General features: G+C 40.2%; 1 protein-coding gene across 1 annotated transcript; it reads left to right on the forward strand.

Moving 5' to 3' along the window:
* Window positions 1-17925: 17925 nt before the first annotated feature.
* Window positions 17926-20254, forward strand: LOC115133781 (homeobox protein HMX1-like). Its single transcript, XM_029667268.2, has 2 exons — window positions 17926-18625; window positions 19335-20254. Exons 1-2 carry the CDS (start codon window positions 18325-18327, stop codon window positions 19943-19945), a joined length of 912 nt encoding a protein of 303 aa, XP_029523128.2. The 5' UTR covers window positions 17926-18324; the 3' UTR covers window positions 19946-20254.
* The last annotated feature ends 1057 nt before the right edge of the window (window positions 20255-21311 follow it).

Raw genomic sequence — 21311 nt, forward strand, 5'->3', positions numbered from 1 at the left:
TTCTTAACATGAGCTTTAGTGTAACTTAACTTCTTCTAGTGATAAATAATTGGTATTTTGGTAAACTCTGATTTCAGAGTAGCTTCCCCAACACTGTTTATAACTAGACTAGTATTTTATGCTTCTGGCATAAACGCAAAACAATATCAGAACAACTCGCAATGAAATTCGGGGTAATTGTGGAAAATGATCGAAACCTTCCCAATTCTTCAGCAATACAGATGAGAAAATAAGTTACAGAGAAATGCAATTACATTTGACTTTATTATTTTCCAATTTAATCCAAAATTCTGTGAATATATTGTATACAAATTAACTGTAGGCATAGGTCGTAGCCTAGACAGCCTGTAGGTTTATGACTGTCGAAAGTAGCCCAATGATAAACAATAAAATAGGTTTCCCCCTCTTTCCTGTTATAATTTTGTTAGGCTTCTGTTTATCTACTCGATTTTTCTTTTAAGTTTAGGCCTACTCCCTGTGGCCATCAAAGTCAATACCAAGTCACCTGAGATTGCAAATGCAAACATGTTTAGGCCTGCAATAGCACATAGCTTTGGGATCGTTTTAAATATATGTTGACTCTTAACCTCTAGGCTATTAACTTATTCACGAAATATGTTTTTCTTTATAGGCTACAAGTTTGCTCATTTCATAATATCCTTGCCTTTGAGGCCGAAATATTTCAAGTTAATTACAGTCATAGTTTCAGTATCTAGGCCACCATTCTCTCTTAGACTATAGGCCACTTCTGCTCTTGGCAGTCTATTATTATTATTTTTTAAACGCACCTTAAATGTTATGAAATCTAGGGCAGTTTTCATTGCTATCCTTGAATAGATTCGGGAGCGATAAAAAAAACACTTTCACCTTGTCAAAAGAGGTAGATTCGGGTCAGAGGTGCGTAATATTCCGAGGACGGTTGAGGCAGGAGGAATAAGGACTCGCGTGACAAGCAGAGGGAAAACAAGACTTTCTCTGGCAATCGGGTATCCTCGAGGCACACATTAAAAGTAGACTCTTTCATCTTTCATGTAGCTTCTGGTTATCTTGGCCTGCCCTTTGCTCATGTAGGCTATGTTTAATCATATCAGATGCTCCTCCATTGAGTGTAGCCTCCGTGAGGAGAATCCACAGATTCTCCCAAATTGATTGAAAGAAGAAGGTAGGCCACAATGTGGGCATCTTCTTTCAGCTTTTTAAAGGCTTGCTTTATTTCGATTGTTGGATGGGGGAGAGACAGAGAGAGAGAAAGAGAGAGAGAGAGAGAGAGATGGGGAGTATGGGGATGTTGACATGTTTAATGTTTTTCTAATGATAATAAAACTAATAATAAGAGTATTATTATTATTAGATTATTATTATTATTATTATTATGATGATGATAATATAATCCACTAGTATCCTAATATAATATTTAAAAGTTGTTTTAAAACCATGATAAATGTTTATGTTCAGTTAAACCAAACCACAAGTCACGTGTGCAAGAACAAGTACGGTACTTTTTCATTCTTATTTGAGGAAACTATGATTGCCTCAAAGGTATAATAGTATCAGGCTGTTTGAATATTTATGCAACCCAATATCTTGTGATGTAACTTGATATAAATAGACTGATCTTGGTTCATTTCAAGGTAAGGCCCACGCTGCAACAAACTATCTCGCCATACTCGATCAATATTGACCTTTATTAGTCGAGTGAGATCGATTAAATGAAGCGCCCAAACATAAACAATAAAGTGGTGCACCCAGTAAAAAATCTAACGTTTAGGCTTTTTAAAACGTTTTTCTTTCACAAACGTTTAAGGAAGAAATACCTGCATAACTGAACATCGAACGTGTTTATTGTATCCTTGTTTTCTCTAACCTGGGTGTTTTGACATCAATCTGCTAATGTGACCAAAATATATTGCAGCATCCATTTCTGTCGGCATGGTGGTGCCAAGATAGTGGGACAGTGTTGCCCACGGCACAAATACTTCTCAGTTCAGATTAGATTTCTTGGGGTCAAATGATGTGCACTAATTTGGATATTATATTGCAATCCTATCAATAACTGTTAGGCCTATTCAATGAATCTAAGAAAACAGTTTTATCACATTATGTCACAAGGTGTAAAGTTGCATTAGTCGAATTTAATAGGAAAAAATAAGGTGTAGGCTTGCTCCTTATCGAAAACCAAATGTGGTAATAGCTTATCACATGTAAAACTCTATCACTATAAGGAAGCCTCAACCATATATGCTTCAATCTCCCAAAGAATGTATGTAATATGACTTAAAATCCCATTGAAGGAAACATACATGCCGGCTAATAGCCTACATTCTCAGCGATGGCTTCATGGCATTATTTATTGAAAAATATGGACCTTGTGTATAAGCTAATATGACAGAAGTGCTATGACCTTGGGGGCAGTGTACTTCCGCGTCAACTGCCTTTTCTCCATGCTACCTTGAGAGTGTGCTCTCCTCCTTTCTCACGCGATTCCTGCATTTCAGAGGAGTTCGGCAAGTAGTTGAGTAGCTTTCCCCAACCAAGCAGGGTCATTTCTAGTTTACTCACAAATATAAGCTGAACCACAACGCCTACAGGTTCAGTTTGAACGGGATGTTGGGTAAGCTGTCCGAGTTAAGATGCTTGATGCAACCAATCCAGATGAAAAGCTCCTTTTGTGGCCTATAAATCATCCATTAGATTAGTGTTGACAATCTACAGGGTTTGTTTTCAACACATATAAACCTTAATCGAACACAATAATGCAGCCCCCCACATTCGTTAGTGCTGCAATTATCTAGTGATGTCAACCACATGATGTCAACCACATTGCAAGTGATGTCAACCACATGAGAAGAGCTGTGTTAATTAACATTTGACCAGTTCCTGGCACTGCTGAAGGCATTAGTGGAATTATGGCGAGGCAAATATGCTTTGGAACTAACTCTTATATACATACTCACATTGATCTAATGTCCCATAAGCCTATTTATTTCTAGTGGAATACATAATCCATCAGAAGTGCTCCTTTGTTCTAGTCCTGAGGGATAAAACATGCTTCCTGTGTACCTGCACTTATCTCATACAGCGTAATTAACCTTGCTTTGAGTTGACCATTTGGACGTAATGCAGGCCTATACGGTAAGGAATTCAAAGATTAGGCTGATGTTGTTTCCTTCCATGCACTGAGAGTTCATGGAGGGACAGGTTAGGATTAAAACGGAATGCAGGAGCCCAATAACTAACTAAATAAAGCCTTCAATTGTAGGGGTCATCTATGTGAATAGTTAAGTTCTATTTGGTCAATGATCATTATCAGGAGACCATCTTTTTCCCCTTCATTCCTCCTTTTTTCATGACAACTGACCCCCTGATGTAGCCACAGACCTTCATTGGGAAAATACCATGCATTTGTGTGTCCTTTTAGTAAAGGCGTTGATATATATTTGACTTCTCGGAACTTGGTATTTGGTCTTGCCATCTCCCCAACCACAGACTCCACACACACGTGATCTGTGGGAGAGAGCAGCTCTTGGCACTAAGCTGTGATGTGCTTAAAATGTCAACCCCTTTCCTCTATTGAGCTGGCCCTAACAGGGGTTAATTTGCCACTAAAGGGTTAAACAAACAGTCATTTGTAGTTTGCGCCTTTGTAAAAAATCCCCCTTTGTAGATGCGAAACGTGTTTCATAAAAACTAGAAGCTCACATTCTCACCTAATAACATGAAACAACTGTGTGGTAATATTATTTTTGGCAAGAAGGTTTTGTGTCCAGTTTAGGCATTAGCAATGTGCTTCATTAATGACTAAACCAAACAAATCCCAGAATGCCTTTTGGCCTGTCCTGCTGAATAGCGTCCTGGTTGCAGTGAGGTGAAAGGTAATGGGGATTAGACTGGGAAAAGTATGTGCCAGTTTCAATGGGGCTGATCTGGAGTGGTCTTTGGGGTATTTGAAGAGGGGATACAGACTAAGGAACACTTTGATAAATTAGAGGGAACTTCGGTCCCTTTTACCCTGTGAGGTCGTGCAATTTATGAAATAACATTTCTCCATTTGATATAAACTGCCTTGGAGGTAAAATGTATAAAGAGCTATGTGTCAAAAAAAGAGATGAAGATGGCACAGAACAAAGCTATAAACCATGATGTAAAAATAATGTCCTGACCCAACACTTGCACTTGACCCACCCTCCTTTCTACCTCTGACTCTGCTGATAGCAACTTTATTGTGGAAAAATGTACTTACTATGCCCATGATAAGAGTGAGACACAGAGAGGGATAAAGAGATATGTAGACATCTCCCTGAGCATACTGCTAAATAAGACAAGTTCGTCAAAAGAGCCAAGCTCGAGACATTTCTAAAAGCCAGGGCGTTCTGTATGACTGCCCCTCTGAAGGCAGATACATCCAAGATGTCCGGACCTCCGTGACCTCATATACACTGCTGCATTCTGGGCCTTAACCTCAGCAGAGTGCACTATAACAGTGACCTATTATTGTCTCTTCTGCTGCGGTAATGATAGATGAGGCTTCCCCCGAAAGGCAGGCCCCTAACACAGCCCTCCTAATCCTCTGGAATCCGTAATGCAGATGGGGAGAAGACAAGAAAAACATATAAATTGCTAATGATATGGGATTGGAATTCGTGGGATTATTAATGGGTTCAGTATATGGATGAGCAATATCAAGACTGAACCTGGGAATCAGAATAATCATCAGTGTATACGTCAAACGAGTTATGGATTGTTAACCCTCGTCTAGTCTAATTGAAATAGGGGGTTGAAGTTAGTGTTTGCTGTAGTCCTGTCTAGCCTGTATATTTGTAGACTCGATAGTACGATGTTCCTATCTCTATAGTCTGTATGCATTTGTGGGGGATTATTTTGACAAGTATTTATGTAAGATTAACACTGAGCAATCTGTTTCCGGGGGGTAAATAATAATGTCAGTAAGCACATAGACTAAATAAATCTCAGACCGTGGGACTATAGCTGATGAAACTAAATGTAATGAAATATTGTACATACTCACAAAAGAGCAAGAGTTAATCAATTGCCATTCTTTTGGTGTTGTTTCACAAGCAAGACAGTACAGTATTTGCATATACTGTAAGTAAGGGATGCAAAGAAAATGTATTACAAAGATACAGGACTGTGTCCCCGTTTGCACTTTTCTCTTCCCACAAGTGTTGCAAGGGAGAAGGAGAGTTTTTCATTATTGAAAGTGGTGCCACCTCGAATAACGTTAATTCAAAGATGGCTGCCATTCTTGAAAATAAAGCAAGAAAGACAACGTCCCATTCAATTGGCTGCTTACTGAGTGGAATGAGATAATTTCAAGGATACCTTGAATCAAAACAAAAATATGTCTCCCTGAATTAATGTTTGGGCTGAAATCCTATAACACACTATGTAGATACAACAAGAGATTTTCTTTGTGAAAAACGTTCCGTTCAAATAATCTTGGGCCATGCATGTCTGTTGAAGCCCTTTACACTTTTATAGAAACTTTACATTTGATCATTTACACAGCTGTATTGGTATTTTGTGCAAATTGCCCAAAAAAAGCTCATTACAAGTCGACCAACAATATGAGCAGGATAACTTCACTGACTGGGGACCAAATAAACATATCTTTAGCTTCTTATCAGAAGCTCTTCAAGCCAATTAGTGCTGGAAAATATCTCTGTGTCATAGTGATATTTTGCCTAAATTCTTTGAGCAATTCTCACTTCATGAGTATAGGGAATTACCTGTGTAGGACCCCCTTCAGTCTCAAACTATTGCTCCCCACCACTAAATTGCAATAGAAAAACCTCTAGTTTTTCTGGTGTGTGTGTGTGTGTGTGTGTGTGTGTGTTGGCTTGCGTGCCAGTGTGTGTTTTGTATACCAGGGGTCATACTGTATAAAATATTATAAACTGGGTGGTTCGAGCACTGAATGCTGATTGGCTGACAGCCGTGATATATCAGACCATATACCACAGGTATATCTTTACTGCTTTAATTACGTTGGTAACCAGTTTATAATAGCAATAAGGTACCTCAGAGGTTTGTGATATATTGCGTATGTCGCGTTGCGTTGTGCCCAAGAACAGCTCTTCGCCGTGATATATTGCGTATGTCGCGTTGCGTTGTGCCCAAGAACAGCTCTTCGCCGTGATATATTGGCCATATACCAAACCTCCCTGTGCCTTATTGCTTCATTAGGCCATAGTCCAGGAGTGCATCTGAGTGGTGTACCTCAAACTTTTAGGCTTAGTGGGCCAAAATATAATCTGAATGGTGGCCTGTGGGCCAAACAAATAGACATCATTTTGAAAAATAGGTAAACAATAGCTTTTTTTAGGGTCTTGTAACAATAGTTTCATTGAAAGAAATCATAAAATTACACTTCAAACATGAATGAAATCATAGCCGTATTACTTGACAGCTAACAACACATTCTGATGACCAGTATTAAATATGTATTAAACATGTTACCATTGTAGCATAGAAACTGCAACCAAGTTTCTATGTTCTTAATGCTAATAACCTGAATATGTGCATTTTGGGGGGCCCTAAGTGATATTGGGGTACGCAATTCTACACATTTTGCCATGGGGCATGGAGAAAATGTTGCAGTTTTTAAGCAGATTTTCTGCAATTCTACAAATTGTTTCATAGGGAGGAGAGAACATCTTGCAGTTATACAATTAATTTAATGGAATTCTACTCAGTTTGCCATGGGATGGAAAGAACATTTTGCAGTTGTAATGCTAATTCCCTGCAGTTCTACACATTTTGCCATGACTTACTCCATGTTCATATGATATCTGATAGAGTGACAGGTTCCCGGGTCAGTAATTCAGCCATGGTTTAGATAGCTGGCTAGAATAACTTATCTAGCAATCTATAACATGTTAGTTGACATGAGCTAATTGATTGACTGTCAGTGACTGACATAACAAGAGGATAACTGCTGATGCACTACTACATTTCTAAATTGCACGTTGGGCTAATTGACAAGGGTTAATTGATTGACTGTCAGTGACTGACATAACAGGAGGAAACAACAGGAAAACTGCTGATGCAGTACCAAATATCGAAATTGCATGTTGTCTGCCCTTGTGTAACTTCTCCCTGACCCAGTATGTTTCAAGCAGACCACCATAGTCCCTGTGCTGAAGAGAAGGTAAGAAGGTAACAGCCAAGGTAAGCTGTCTAAATGACTATTGCCCCGTAGCACTCACATCTGTAGCCATGAAATGCTTTGAAAGGCTGGTCTTAGCTCGTATCGACACCATCATCCCAGATCCCCCGGAGCCACTCTAATTCGCATACTTCCCCAAAAGATCTGCAGATGATGCAATTTTCATTGCACTCCACACTGCCCATTCCCACCTGGACAAGAGGAACACCTGTGTGAGAATGCTGTTCATTGGTTATGTCTCAGAGTTCAACACCATAGTCACCCACGACTGCGTGGCCACGCACGACTCCAATACCATCATTATGTTTGCAGATGACACGATGGTGGTAGCCCTGATCATCGACGTCAATGAGACAGCCTATAGGGAAGAGGTCAGAGACCTAGCAAGTGTGGTGGCAGTATAACAACCTCTCCCTCAACGTCAGCAACACAAAGGAGACGATTTTGAACTACAGTAAACGGAGGGCAGAGCATGCCACCATTCACATTGATAGGGCTGTAGTGGAGTGGGTCGAGAGCTTTAAGTTCCTCTGTGTCCTCCTCACTAACAATCTATCATGGCCCACACACACCAACACAGTCGTGAAGAGGGCACAACAATGCACCTTTCCCCTTAAGAGGCTAAAAAGATTTGTCATGGGCCTTCAGATCCTCAAAAAGTTACACAGCTGCACCATTAAGAGCAGCTTGACTGGCTGCATCATCACTTGGTATGGCAACTACTTGGCATCCGACCGCAAGGCGCTACAGAGGGTAGTGCATATGGCCCAGTACATCACTGGGGCCCGAGCTCCCTGCCATCCAGGACCTCTATACCAGCCTCTATACCAGTGTCAACCAAGCAGTACCGATGCGCCACATCTGGAACCAACAGGACCCTAAGCCATACGACTGTTAAATAGTTATTTAAATAGTTAACCAAATAGCTACCCAGACCCAGCATGCTTATTTTAATATTTTTATTGTATTTTTTAATTTAACCTTTATTTAACTAGTCAATTAAGAACAAATTCTTATAGAGAAGGGCTCTCAACAGGTACTGCACTGACACAAATGTCTGATGACTGGTTGAAAGATATTGATAATAAGATGATTGTGGGTGCCGTACTGTTAGATTTCAGTGCAGCCTTTGGCATTATTAACCATTAACCATTATGGCTTTTCAACCTCTGCCATATCGTGGATTCAGAGCTATGTATCTAATAGAACTCAGAGGGTTTTCTTTAAGCTTCTCTAATGTTAAACATGTAAAGTGTGGTGTACTGCAGGGCAGCTCTCTAGGCCCTCTACTCTTTTCTATTTTTACCAATGACCTGACACTGGCATTAATCAAAGCATGTGTGTCAATGAATGCTGATGATTCAACCATATATGTATTAGCAACCTGTCACACCCTGACCTTAGATATCTCTGTTTTCTATATATTTTGGTTAGGTCAGGGTGGGACTAGGGTGTGTCCTCTAGGGTTTTTTGTATGTCTAGGGTTTTTGTAGGTCTAGGGGTTTTGTAGGTCATGGGGTTTTTGTATTTCTATGTTGGCCTGATATGGTTCCCAATCAGAGACAGCTGTTTATTGTTGTCTCTGATTGGGGATCATATTTAGGCAAGCCTTTTTCCCACTTTCTGGTGTGGGATCTTGAGTATGTGTAGTTGCCTGTCAGCACTATAGTGTATAGCTTCACATTTCGTTTGGTATTTTGTTAGTTTGTTCGGTGTTCATTATTTTAATAAAGAGAATGTACAAATACCACGCTGCGCCTTGGTCCGATCCTTTCAACGAAAGTGACAGAAGATCTCACCAAAAATGGACCAAGCAGCGTGTTCAGGAGGAATGAACCTGGGAGGAGATCCTGGATAGCGCAGGACCCTGGACACAGGCTGGGGAGTATCGCCATCCGAGGGAGGAAATTGAGGCAGCGAAAGCGGAACGGCAATGTTACGAGGAGCATTACCAATGAGGCAAGCACGAGAGGCAGTCCAAAATATTTTTGGGGGTCACACGGGGAGATTAGCGGAGGTAGGGTTTAGACCTGAGTCAACTCCTTGTGCTTACCGTGGGGAGCATGTGACTGGTCAGGCACCGTGCTATGCAGTGATGCGCACGGTGTCTCCAGTGCGCATTCATAGCCCGGTGCGCTCTATTCCAGCTCCCCGCATTCGCCGCACTAGAGTGGGCATCCAGCCAGGACGGGTTGTACCGGCTCTGCCCTCCTGGTCTCCAGTACACCTCTTTGGACCAGGATATCCTGCGTCGGCTCTACGTATTGTATCGCCAGTACGCCTTCACAGCCCAGTGCGTCCTGTGCCAGCACCCCGCACGTATCGAGCTAAAGTGAGCATCCAGCCAGGACGCAATGTGCCAGCTCTATGCTCCAGGTCTCCAGTGCGACTCCACAGTCCAGTACATCCTGTGCCTCTTCCCCGCACTCGCCCTGGGTTGCGTGTCATCAGCCCGGTGCCACCTATACTGGTCCCACGCATAAGGTTTCCAGTGCGCCTCCACAGTCCAGTAAGTCCTGTGCCTTCTTTCTGCACTCGCCCTGAGGTGTGTGTCATCAGCCCGGTGCCACCTGTACCGGTCCCACGCATCAGGTCTCCAGTGCGCATCCACAGTCCAGGGCATCCTGTGCCTCTTCCCCGCACTCACCCTGAGGTGCATGGCATCAGCCCGGTGCCACCTGTACTGGTCCCACGCATCAGATCTCCAGTTCGCCTCCACAGTCCAGAACCTCCAACGGCGGTCCACAGTCCGGAACCTCCAAAGAAGGTCCACAGTCCGGAACCTCCAAAGATGGTCCACAGTCCGGAACCTCCAACGACTGGGTCTCCAGCGACGGTCCCCACTACGAGGCCCCCAGCGACCTTAGATGTGACTAGGGTGGGTAGTCTAGGTTTTTTTGTATGTCTAGGGTTTTTGTAGGTCTAGGGGTTTTTATATAGCTATGTTGGCCTGATATGGTTCCCAATCAGAGACAGCTGTTTATCGTTGTCTCTGGGGATCATATTTAGGCAGGCCTTTTTCCCACTTTCTGGTGTGGGATCTTGACTATGTGTAGTTGCCTGTCAGCACTATATTGTATAGCTTCGCGTTTCATTTGTTATTTTGTTAGTTTGTTCGGTGTTCATTCTTTTAATAAAGACAATGTACGCATACCGCGCTGCGCCTTGGTCCGATCCTTTCAACGAACGTGACACAACCACAGCTAATGAAGTCACTGAGACCGTGAACAAATAGTTGCAGTCTGTTTTGGAGTGGTGGCCAGTATATAACTGGTTCTGAACATCTCTAAAACTAAGAGCATTGTATTTGGTACAAATCATTCCCTAAGTTCTAGACCTCAGCTGAATCTGGTAATGAATGGTGTGGCTGTTGAACAAGTTGAGGAGACTAAATTACTTGCCGTTACCTTAGTTTGTAAACTGTCATGGTCAAAACATATAGATTCAATGGTTGTAAAGATGGAGAGAGGTCTGTCCGTAATAAAAAATATGCTCTGCTTTTATGACACTGCACAACAAAAAGCAAGAGCACATCTTGCTCTTCAGTGTAATTGCATGCCAGTTGCTCTTGGCTAAGATTTGAGGAGAGACTGACTTGCATAACTTCTTATTTTTATGAGAAACAATGGGTTGAAAATTCCAAATTGTTTGCATGGTCAACTTACACACTGCTCTGACACACACACACACTAACATAGTGACCAGACCGGACACGTCGCGTGTGCGAGCGTCACAAAATAAATGTAGAAATCCATGTTATTCAATTATTGCACCCACACAGCTCGCGCGCGCCAACGAGCGTCTGCGACGCCAAGGGCTAACATAGAACTCTTTCCTATTTCTGTCGCAGATCGTGCTGCAAGTCCGGCCTCTCCCATCTCCTCATTTATAGAAGCAGGTACCAACGTGCCATCTCCTCATTGGTTATACCCACGTGGGTGACTGAAAGACTAACTGCTTTGCCAGTAGTCGTGGTAATACAATGAAAGTTTAGATGCGATCACCATATAAGTTAAACATGAAAAAGCCTGGAAGAAGAAGAAGAGATGACTAGAAACGATTTGGTTGGCCGTTTTATGTGTGGATTAATTGTTCGGAGTAGAGGTCCTTGAGCATTTCAGGTAAAATATCCCAGGACAAATTAGCTAGCAACAGCAAGCTAGCTAAATCGGGCAAATTAACGTTAGCTAGCAAGTGCAAGCTAACTCGCTAAATTGCCATACATGTTTAATGATTTTCGACCTGTCCACAAATGAATGTCATTGGTTCAGAGTTTGTTTTGATATTTTAACCTGCGTGTCGTGATCGCGTTTGGTGTGGGGGGGCAAAATAAATGTATGCACGATAGCGCACGATGACGCACGCGCGCAGCCGGTTTGGGTTCCATGTTACACCACCAGACATGCCAACAGGGTTCTTTTCCCAGTCCCAAAATCCAGAACAAATTCAAGAACGTGTACAGTATAATATAGAGCCATTATTGCATGGAATTCTTTAGATACACTTCTCCTTTTTGGGATAGGGGGCAGCATTTTCACTTTTGGATGAATAGCATGCCCAGAGTGAACTGCCTCCTACTCTGTCCCAGATGCTAATATATGCATATTATTGTTAGTATTGGATAGAAAACACTCTGAAGTTTCTAAAACTGTTTGAATGATGTCTGTGAGTATAACAGAACTCATTTGGCAGGCAAAAACCTGAGAAAAATCCAGGAGTCCAAGAGTTACCATCTCCTGAATTAAACTCTAAAAGGTCTTTACCTATCACATTGATAAACAGTCAACTTATTAATTACAACCTCGTATCATATCATAATTCTGAACAGTCATAACCTCCTTGCATCTGCAGAAACCTGAGCCTTACTTATGATTCAGGACTACACAAATTGGTTTAATTATTTATTTACAAGCTAATTAAAGGGTAACACAGGATAAACATACAAACTTAATACATTAAAAATAGGTCCCTAGCGGAATGTCACAACATAGCTGCTTGTAACAAATGAGATGTAGAGGGGGGCAGAGAGGGACAGAGACACCTAACATTGGTACATTTAGAAACTACTTTCACTTACTGTAATCATATACTTTGCACACGAACCGCTGCTCTCTTTGAGTAAGAAATCATGAATGTATATACATGAAATACTGGGTTTGCACGCTTTGTAAGGCTCAGATTGTCCAAAAAGGGATCCAACAAGTCTTCTACTGTTGTTCTCCTCTGTGGTTGTCCGGTATCCAGTGACTTGCTGTGTAGTCCTGAACAGAATTACAGAGTTTATTTTCCTTCCATTAGTTCTTGAAGATGCTTCTTTGAAGATTGCCAGCCGGGTCGATGGTGTAACGAAATTCTTCTTCCTCTGATGAGGAGTATGAAAGATCGGACTAATGTGCAGCGTGGTAAGTGTTCGTCATTTATAATGAAAAGTCACTGAACACGAAAATACAAAATAACAACGTGAAAGACAGAAACGAAAAAACAAAACAGTTCTGTATGGAGGAAACACAGACATAGAAAACAATCACCCACAACTCAAGTGGGAAAAACAGGCTGCCTAAGTATGGTGGTTCTCAATCAGAGACAACGATTGACAGCTGCCTCTGATTGAGAACCATACCAGGCCAAACACATAGAAAACCAAAACTAGAACAACACATAGAATGCCCACCCCAACTCATGCCCTGTTTCTACGAACTTTACGGATACTATTTGGAGTTTTTGTCTGCCCGTCATGACCTACACGAGCCTGTGGATTTCTGAACAAAACGTGCTAACCAAATGGAGGTTTTTGGATATAAAAATAATCTTTATCGATCAAAAGGAACATTTATTGTGTAACTGGGAGTCTCGTGAGTGCAAACATCCGAAGATCATCAAAGGTAAGTGATTCATTTTATTGCTTTTCTGACTTTCGTGACCAATCTACTTTGCTACTAGCTGTTTGTAATGTTTTGTCTGCTGAGAGAGATGTCCTAACATAAACGCTTGGATAGCTTTTGCTGTAAAGCTTTTTTGAAATCTGACACGCCAGATGGATTAACAACAAGCTACGCTGTGTTTTGCTATATTGCACTTGTGATTTCATGAAAATTAAATATTTTCAGTAATTTATTTTGAATTTGACGCTCTGCAATCAGCGGATGTTGACGAAAATGATCCCGCTAATGGGATGGGTGCGCCAAGAAATTAAACGTGCAGCAGCAGCTTGACGTCTTTCTGGTCTGCTATGTTAATTTTTTAATACATCATTTATACAGTTTGTTCAAAAAGGGCGGTTCTGTCAGGCTGACATGCTCACTGACCTCACTCGGGGGTGTGACTTGTCACTAGTACAAAGTTATGTAAAACAATTATCTCTTATAGTTTCTCAAATCACATCCCTCTCTCAACTAAAATACTTTCATCCTTTTTCATATTACATGCACAATGCAAAGTATGGAAACTTCATACATGTAGTGGGTATACTTTCCAAGTTACAGTATTTCCTTCATAACATTTTTAATGACATCACAAAATAACAAACAAAATTACATTAGTGTTCTATAGATTGCCTCTTACCATTCTCCACGTTCTATGTTAGAAATATTGTTCCAGTAGTTGCTTTTGAATGTATTAGAGTTAACGGTGGGAAAACGTATCTTGAAACAAAGGACATTCCTTTGGTGAATATTGGAGATGGAGACTTGTATCTTCCCTCTTGATTTATGACAGGATGTGAGTTGTTAATCCCATCTAGTACATTCCTCCCCCCTCTGCGGGTGAGAAGGGGTCTGAGTGAAGTTATTAATTGCAAACCTGATCTAACCTTTTTGGATTCTCGTGGACAGTCATGACAATTGCTATGTGAATGACAAAGCTTTATTTACTAATCAGACCCAGTGACCAAGCTAGCATAGCTTCCCTTCAAATGTACCTTGCTAACATTAAATGTTGGATGTCTGACTATTTTCTCCAACTCAATGATAAGAAATCAGAGGTTGTTTTATTTGGCCCCCACCTTGCTAGAACCCAGATTGTAGGTAACCTTGGTCATTTGTCCACAAATGTAAAGCCTACGGCCAGAAACCTTGGTGTCTTCTTTGACCTTGACCCAAACCTTGAGCTGCATGTAAAGAAGATTGTAAAGACCTGCCTTTATCAGCTAAGAAATATAGCTAAAATCAATCATTTTATTTCAGTCACTGAGCTGGAGAAAGTTATACATGCTTTTATTTCCTCACGCCTAGATAACTGTAACTCTTTGTATACCTGTCTCAGTCAGAAATCACTCCATCAACTACAGTTAGTTCTAAATGCTGCAGCTCAGCTTTTAACAGGCACCATAAACTGTAACCATATTACAACTATTTTAGCTTCTCTACACTGGCTACCAGTCACTTTTAGAATATATTTTAAAATGGTATTAATCATGTTTAAGGCTAGTCTTGGTTTAGCCCCATTCTATATCTCTGATATTTTATCTCCCTACGAGCCAGGATGCAGCCTGAGATCCTCTGGCAAGGCACTGTTGACCATTCCAAAGTCTAGGTTGAAAATGAAAGGAGACCAGGCATTTGCCATTAGGGCAGCTAGACTTTGGAATGGTCTGCCAGAGGAGATCACGCTTGAAGATTCAGTGGCTCTTTTTAAATCCCTGCTGAAGACACACTTTTATAAAGATGCTTTTAATGTATGATTTCAATGTATCCTCCTGTCTTTGTTTATTTGTTAGTACTTTTGTTTTATTACGTGTTTTTATTTTTTTTTTATTTGATTGGCTGTCGAAACATTGTTATTAAATGATTGCATCTGAGCTCCTAGAGTGTGCGGTTCTGCTTTTCTTTTTTAAGTGAAACACTTTGTTAGCTGTAATGAAAAGCACTATACAAATAAAGTTATTATTATAGAGTGAGGTTAGATTTAACCACAATTATTAGACTACAAACCTAATGCATATAAATTGTACAATGTGTTATTACACAAACTGCAAATGAGCATCACTGTTCTAAGTAGAAACGTGTGCTTACATGCCTGCCTACTAGGTTTTAGACCCAGTTAAAGTAAATGTCCAGTGTTTCCAGATTTCGTTTAAATATGACCTATAATTAATTACAATAATGAGTTCAATAGTTTTCCTTCCAAAAATAGGTTTTAATGAAGTTGAAATGCAGCTTTTCTGTTTTGGAATGGGAGACAACTGCGTACCCTAACAACAGAATGGTGTATACCGGTCATTAAAAATATTTATGAGAGTAGACCGCTGATTGGTCAGCTCAGCCAATGAGCTAACATGACATCATGTTCTATGAGGAAATAGCAAGTATTTCTTAAACGGTCTGAGGTGGAGTTTTTTTAAGTGTTTTTTTTCACCAATGTATGCTTTAACCACAAATACCAGTGTAGGATGAGTCAACAACATTATTTTGGGATGATTTAACAGAATATTCACTTTTAAAAGTGAGATTTTCACTGGATAGTTACTTTAATGTAAAGTGCCAATGTATTTTTCATCTGTGTTTTTCTCTCAGTAATATATAGAGTGAAGACACTGTATAAAGTTCTAGTTGAGGTATTTTCACGCTGTATGATGATAGATTCCGCTGAAAGGCTATGCCGCCCTAGTCACACAGTCTCTAGGATGACCAACACAAGACGTCATGCAAAGAGCTGCAGACCCTGAAATATTATATATGCAATTAGAGCCCCTCTTAGAAATGAGTCATATGTTCTCAAGTCCAGCAAGGCTGAATTGCACAATTAGTCACATCATATGTTTATCTTGAGACAATTATGAAAAATTGGTGATGCGTGACGCCTGTAGGGTTATCACAGACCATATCACACTTAAAAACAAAACAAAAAGAATGTGTCAACTGACCTAATAGATGTTAATCCTACAAAGCACAGGAAATAAAGGAGATTCTGTTTTCAGAATTAGGTGGACAGAACTTGGTGGACCATCAACAATCCTATATTCAACCAAAAAAATTACTGAGACTAAGTAAGAAAGTACCCAATAAAACAAAAAATACATATGAAGTCAATCTAAAATAACAAATTGGGAAAATATTTCATCTATGCATTGTATGGTGTCCAAAATGAAATTATAAACTGAGTGGTTCAAGCCCTGACTGCTGATTGGCTGAAAGCCGTGGTATATCAGACCATATACCAGGGGTATGACAAAACATTTATTTGTACTGTTCTAATTACGTTTGTAACCAGTTTATAATAGCAATAAGGCACCTCAGGGTTTTGTGGTATATGAACAATATACCAGGGCTAAGGGATGTATCTAGCCTTGCGTTTGAAAATAACAGTCCTTAGCGGTGGTATATTGGCCATATACCACACACCCTCCTGCCTTATTGCTTAATTATTATTATTTTTAAACACATATCTGGCCATATGATAACACCATATTCTCTACGAGGCAAATGTGATGTTAACCTGCATTTTTTTCCATAATAAAGAGATGATTAAAACAAAATATTGATTAGTAATGCACTTCATTAAAGGTTATAACATTCAATAAACATTTCGAACATTAATGGTGGGTTAGTTTTACTAAATTGTGTTTGCAACATTGTTTGGTGTTTTACTGGCCAAGTTTAGAGCATAATGTGGAATTGTAAATCAAATTAAAAGTCATAAGCAATAGCAGAGTTTATGCAATTTTTATGATAATAATAATACTATACACAACTTTCCTAAACTGAATTTCATTGCTTTCCTAAAGACTTCAATTAAACATTAACACATACTTTTTATTTAACTATGCAAGTCAGTTAAGAACAAATTCTTATTTACAATGACGGCCTAGTAACAGTGCCTTGTTCAGGGGCAGAACGAGATATTTTTACCTTGTCAGCTCGGGGATTCGATCTAGCAACCTTTCGGTTACTGGCCCCAACGGTCGAACCACTAGGTTAACTGCCGCCCCGATATTAATACAACATACAATAAAACATACTATACAATACACAACTTTTTCGAATTTTAGGCCCAATAAGAAATGATACTTCACATGCAGATTTGCATTATTTCTGTTCGTTTATTATATTAAAATACGACTACGCAGGAAACCACTTGAATGTAGGCTACCCTGTCATAATAACCCTGCATTTACTATTAGTTTGGATAAACAACTTGAAAGTTGATAGCCCTACAATAACTGCACAACTTGAAAGTTGATAGCCCTACAATAACTGCGATATCATTATTTGACTGAGATAACTTGGGACACATATTGGAAACCAAAGTAGGCCTAACTGTTAAACGTAGGCCAAATAAAAAAACTAAAACATGTTGACTAAACATTACAACATAATAAGCCTTTTCAAATAGAGGAAAACTAGTCCCAGATCAATTGCTTCCATTTCCTGCTAAATAATGCCAAGTTATCATTGGCCATAATGACAAATAATGCTAAATTAATTCCTGCAATATCGAAATCATATACCTGTATTTCCTATTACCTTTTAGAGAATGGGTTTAAAAAATGCTTAGCTAAACTGAATTGATTGTGAAATGCTGTTGATATTCTATTGATATTCAATGAAATGCACGTGTCCATCCTCCTATCAATTGAATAATTATTGCACGAGAACGAATGCATGCATGTAAATATGGATGGACAATAAAGCTAGAGCTTGCATAGACAGAAGTAGCCAATAGGAGGTACTGTGTCATTCTCCAAGAAGTGGGCTCTTCTTCTACCATGCATCCCAGCCCGGGGACACAGCCGTATCTCTGCTTTGATTTGCTCCCTAATTGACCTAAATAAAGTATCTGAGAGACAGGGTCCCTCCAACCCCTCAAGGCAGACTAGAACACAGTGTAGTAACTCAATGCGAGTAATTATCTTATTTTCTATAGTAATCTTGCTCTCTTCCCCCACTGTCCAATCGCAAGACGCAATTTCTTTGCTACGCTTGGATCTCGCGCGGTTGAATTTACAGTAGTTTATCTGCGGATTCTCTCACGGTCTCACACTCTTCACTCGAGCTCTCATGGATAGCTCGACAGACTTCGATAGAAATAGTAGGCATAACTGAAAAAAAGCAAAAATATACATCCAGTAATGTCTAAACAGCACGTAAGTATTTAAAAGTAATTTATTTATCGGTGACTAGGTGGTTTGAAAACGTCGAAATATGCTTGATAAGGAAACGGAGTCTCAACATCATGGTCCAACGTCAAGAAGCTCATCATTTTCAATTGAGAATTTACTTCGCTCTACTAGGACTACAGACAGGCGGTCTACGACCGAAGATGAGTTTTTTTTTAAAGAAACGGGACTGTCTTTCAACCAAGTCGCTGTCCTTGAGAGCCGCTGGGGCCAAGTGGAGCGTCAAGTGTCCTACTTTGGGTTAAACGCCCAACTCCTTGCTGAAGCCGGTTGCATTTCGGACTGGTGTGGGACATCGCCCAATAAAGCTTGCAGCGATTTACAGAGTAAGTGTCACTTTTGTTAATTGGCCCTTATGTTTATGCCTGTATGAAAGCGACATAGCCTAAACCCACACCAAACTGTAGCTTGCTTACTGCTAGCTAATAGCCTACACTGTTCAGGCTGATCCGCTCAACAAGGAGCATGTGAGGATAGCCTACGCATTTCCTCAAATAATGATGGTAAAAATAACGTGAACGAGCTGTGATCTACAATGCTTGGAGGTTTCTGTGCGTAATGTTAGCCATCATTTGCAATGGCAATACACAGTAAATGGTGACATTGTAGTAAAAATAGACAACAATAGCCCATATATCATGCAACAAACCATAACAGCACTAGTGTATTCGCTCTTACCCGGTGCGTAAAACATCTCCATGCGGTTCCTCTTTACGCGGGGTATGGCACGCCACTCAAATACATTTCAAACGTAACACTGATTTGGAAATTGAGTTTATAAACCATAATTATGGTGCTTATACATTTGCAAGGCTACTGTGTTTCATTACAAGTTTCATTACAAGCTAGAGGTCATCGTTTTTCAAGTCGATGTGTGGCCTGGACTACCATCGAAAAATGCAATAATGTATCAGGGTTGATATCATGATTGAGAGATGATCATGCACTTATTGATCTCTATTGGCCGGTGCCAATAAAATGTGGCAGAAACAGTTTACCAATGGCATTCTTCATGATACTCCCCGTTTATTTCAGGTCCGCAGTGCCACTCCAGCAACTCAGATGACCCCGGATACTCCCTACCAACCAGCGACCGGGATTCCCCGGCTCTACCGGAGCCGGTGGAAGACCACGACGAACGGAACGAGAGGACAGAGGGCAGTCAGACAGACGACAAGGATGACGAAACAGGATCCTCCTGCTTCGCGCGAGACGACAGTGACACACCTGATACGAAAGCAGCTCGCAAGAAGAAGACCCGCACCGTGTTCAGCCGGAGTCAGGTGTTCCAGCTGGAGTCCACCTTCGATATGAAACGCTACCTGAGCAGCACTGAGCGGGCGGGGCTGGCCGCTTCTCTACAACTTACCGAGACTCAGGTTAAGATTTGGTTCCAGAACCGCAGGAACAAGTGGAAGAGACAGCTAGCTGCCGACATGGCGTCCACGAGCATCTCCTTTTCGGCCCAAAGGATTGTCAGGGTTCCTATTATTTACCACGAGAACGCTTCACCTGGGACACTGAACGCAAACCTGGCACAGGTGTCGCCACCCTTAGTGGGTTTTTCGAGTACTGTGAATTTTCCCATTTCCCAGTTCACACACCCCATGTCTTTTATAAGATCACAAATGACAGGCCTAGTGTGAGGCACACATTATTGGTGTATTATATTAAACTAACCATTTAAGTATTGGACACAGTAGAGATAATCCCTTCAAGAGTTTATTGCTGAGGGTGACTTTATTGCAAATCACCAAGATCACAGCCACATTCATAAGGGGATGACACTCATTGAACAACCTGTGTAGCATATAGCCTCAATTACTTTATTTTAATATGCAAGTTATGAGCATGGGGTTACTGGAACTGTATTATTTCATATTTCTTATTTAAACTGGGTTTCAGTTGACATTTTGTACACAAGAGTTGTCTGATTAATGTAAATAAAATAGATGAAGTGCACACCATGTTTCATGTTTATTGTGTTGACGAAAAGGCCTGCTTTGTATTCTCATAATTAGCACGAGGGTATATTAAGTTGATAATTAGTCTCATTAAGATTCTGTCTAACCAGTGACTAGGCCTATGTCCATTGAAAATACACTGAAAACCTAATCCAACCGCAGTAATACGCATTTTCCCTTTCATAATACATAAACATTCACCAGGATATTTTCAAGGCCAAATTGTCTATGCCCCTGCATTTAGGCCTAATTTGCGAAATTCCACACCAATGTTGAGTAGACACAGATTTCTAAAGTGACGACTGAAAATACCTTTCATATAGTTTATCAATTGTAATGGAACGTTTCACAGTTTTTGACACTTCGAATTGAATGTATTGGGTACTTACCATCAGACTAAAATTGTCAATAAAGTTGTGTAAAATGATTCATTAAATTAAATAGATTAAATTAACCACAGTAGAGATAATGGAAATAGATTTTCGTCAAATTAGGAAATTATAATAAAACATTTAGAATATAGGCTAATAGGCCTCATATCCTAACATAATAAATTAACCTATTACATTTCCCAAACCTCAATCTCCCTATAGCTTTCTGATGTGTATGCTCAAAATAAAATTAAACTACAAGACGTAATTATGATTCATCTTTTGGAGAGTTAATATCAGTGCCCGCATAACGCATTAACGTTTCAGTGCATATGATTAATGGTAGCAAAAGTGATAAAAGTATAGGCCTACATAGCTGACTGGTTCATAACAGTCTCAATTGTATGAATGTGTGACCACTTCAAATCAAATCAAATGTTATTGGTCACTTACACATATTTTGCAGATGTTATCGCAGATGCAGCCAAATGTTTTGTTTCTAGCTCCAACCGTGCAGTAATACCTAACAATACAAAACAAATATTGTTTTCCACTCCATATAGGCCTAGAATATATATTTTAGCTAGCATATATGCCAACTCTTCATGCAATTCTGAAAACCATTGGTAAACATCTAAAGAAAAATCGTTTGGACACTATTTAACTGTATCGTGAAT

Source organism: Oncorhynchus nerka, linkage group LG8 (genome assembly GCF_034236695.1).
Source record: "Oncorhynchus nerka isolate Pitt River linkage group LG8, Oner_Uvic_2.0, whole genome shotgun sequence".
NCBI lineage: Eukaryota > Metazoa > Chordata > Actinopteri > Salmoniformes > Salmonidae > Oncorhynchus > Oncorhynchus nerka.

Excerpts from the sequence above, each read along its gene's own strand:
- LOC115133781 (XM_029667268.2), top strand. The coding sequence starts at position 18,325 with ATGCTTGATAAGGAAACGGAGTCTCAACATCATGGTCCAACGTCAAGA. Across the intron at positions 18,626-19,334 it reads AGCTTGCAGCGATTTACAGA|GTCCGCAGTGCCACTCCAGC; the intron begins GTAAGTGTCACT and ends CGTTTATTTCAG.